At 40.3% G+C, this 1,756-nt stretch overlaps 1 protein-coding gene across 1 annotated transcript; it reads right to left on the bottom strand.

Annotated features, from left to right (window-relative positions):
* Window positions 1-425: 425 nt before the first annotated feature.
* LOC125357589 (trace amine-associated receptor 7a-like) lies at window positions 426-1,458 on the bottom strand. Its single transcript, XM_048354545.1, is given in 2 exon segments — window positions 426-896; window positions 898-1,458. Coding segments are annotated over 2 exon segments (1,032 nt in total).
* Window positions 1,459-1,756: the final 298 nt, after the last annotated feature.

Below are 1,756 nucleotides of genomic sequence, written 5' to 3'. Positions count from 1 at the left end.
GTGTATACACACATATATAAATACGTATGTCTTGAACTAATACAAAGTTATAAGAACCATGAATCGGAATCTTAACATTTTCCACAGATCATTTATGCATATTATTTTAAAATGTTTTAAGGATGCAAAAGGAAAGGAGTAATAGCTAGAGATATATAAGGCAGTTCAGAGAAAATAAAATAGCATAATACTATGAGGATAAATAGCAAAGTTTGATTTCCAAGGTCTTTTTGCCTCAATTATGATTGCAAATTAATTTATATCTACCAAAGTCAATTGCATCTAACTTTAAATGTTGAGATAAAAGTGGAAATGCAATTCAATCATTTTACATTTGAAGATCTCTCAAGTGTGTTTGTTAATTCTTTTTCTCCAAGGACATGTATTGTGACTCTATTTTGAACTCCCTTACTTAAAACAAAACCCTACTCAGGAAACAAGTTTATTGATGAAGAATTCTCTTGCAAGATTCTGCCAGTGACAATCAGTTTGATGGCTTTTCGAAACCAAGGATAAAAGAAAGCATAAATCAAGGGGTTCATGGATGAGTTGTAGTAAGCAACCCAAACTAGTATCTCATACACATATGTAAGTGTGATGAAACCCAGGAAGGCATCAATGATGGAATCAATGAAGTATGGCAGCCATGAAACCAGAAAAGCCCCAACTGCGATCCCCAGCGTCTTGGCTGCTTTCCTCTCCCGCTTGGCTACTCTGTCTTTGTAGCTGTCTGAGGATGCTGCAGTCTCACTGCTCAGGCTCTCAATTCTCCTTGCCTGTTGTCTGGCAATGAGGAAAATCTTGGAGTAAGCAGAAATCATCACAAGAGCAGGGATGAGAAAGAGTAGGAAATTGATCAGCACCCAATTTTGATTGACAGCAATTTGACAGCCCCCCCACACACGTGAGGGCACTGACCAGGTCCTCCAGCCCAACTTCATTTGCCCCTGTGTAAAAAAGGGAAAAACTGTATGTGATGGAAAGGAGCCAAGAGCAGGCAATGCAAGTACCAGAAGCAGACACTGTGAACCTGACTGGGTAGATGAGGGGCTCAGTGACAGCCAGATATCTATCAACAGAGATAAAGCACAAGTGGAATGCAGAAGCATAGCAGAAGGACCCATCAAAACAAGAGTGGAATCGACAGTAACTGTATCCAAAGTACCAGCAGCTCTCCACAGACCTGACCATGCTGAAGGGCATCACACACAATCCCACCAGGAAGTCAGCACAGGCCAGAGAGGCAATGAGGAAATTGGCTGGAGAATGCAGCTGCTCGAAGTGAAGGATGGAAATCATCACTAGGAGGTTCCCACACACAGCCAGCAGGGCTCCAAATCCAAAGAGTGCATAGAGAAGCAGGCGGGGGCCTGGGGAGTAGGAGGTTTTGATGCAGGATCCATTTATGTTCTCATAGCACAGCTGGACAGCTGCTGGTGAGGGCAGATCACCTTTCATGTTTCTCTGCTTTGTTTCCCCAGAAGAGTGTCATCTGCTGTGTCAAATATATGTTCCAAAGGAAAGAAATAAAATGTGTCAATAGTTGCTACCATCATTTCCTTTTTCGTACAAATCCTTATTTCCATGTTTAGAAACATTCATATCTTCATCTCATTAAGTTATTTCTTTCCAATTTCACAAGGAAGAAACAACCATTATTATATAAAATACTGGCTATTTAAGATATGTCTACATTACCTATTTCTTTAAGTCTGAGAAATGTTAGTCTTCAAAAGCCTTGGTTTATTCTGTAATG

Source organism: Perognathus longimembris, chromosome 9 (genome assembly GCF_023159225.1).
Source record: "Perognathus longimembris pacificus isolate PPM17 chromosome 9, ASM2315922v1, whole genome shotgun sequence".
Classification (NCBI taxonomy): Eukaryota; Metazoa; Chordata; class Mammalia; order Rodentia; family Heteromyidae; genus Perognathus; species Perognathus longimembris.
Note: the sequence above shows the minus strand (reverse complement) of the source record. Positions and strands in the feature narration are given on the sequence as shown.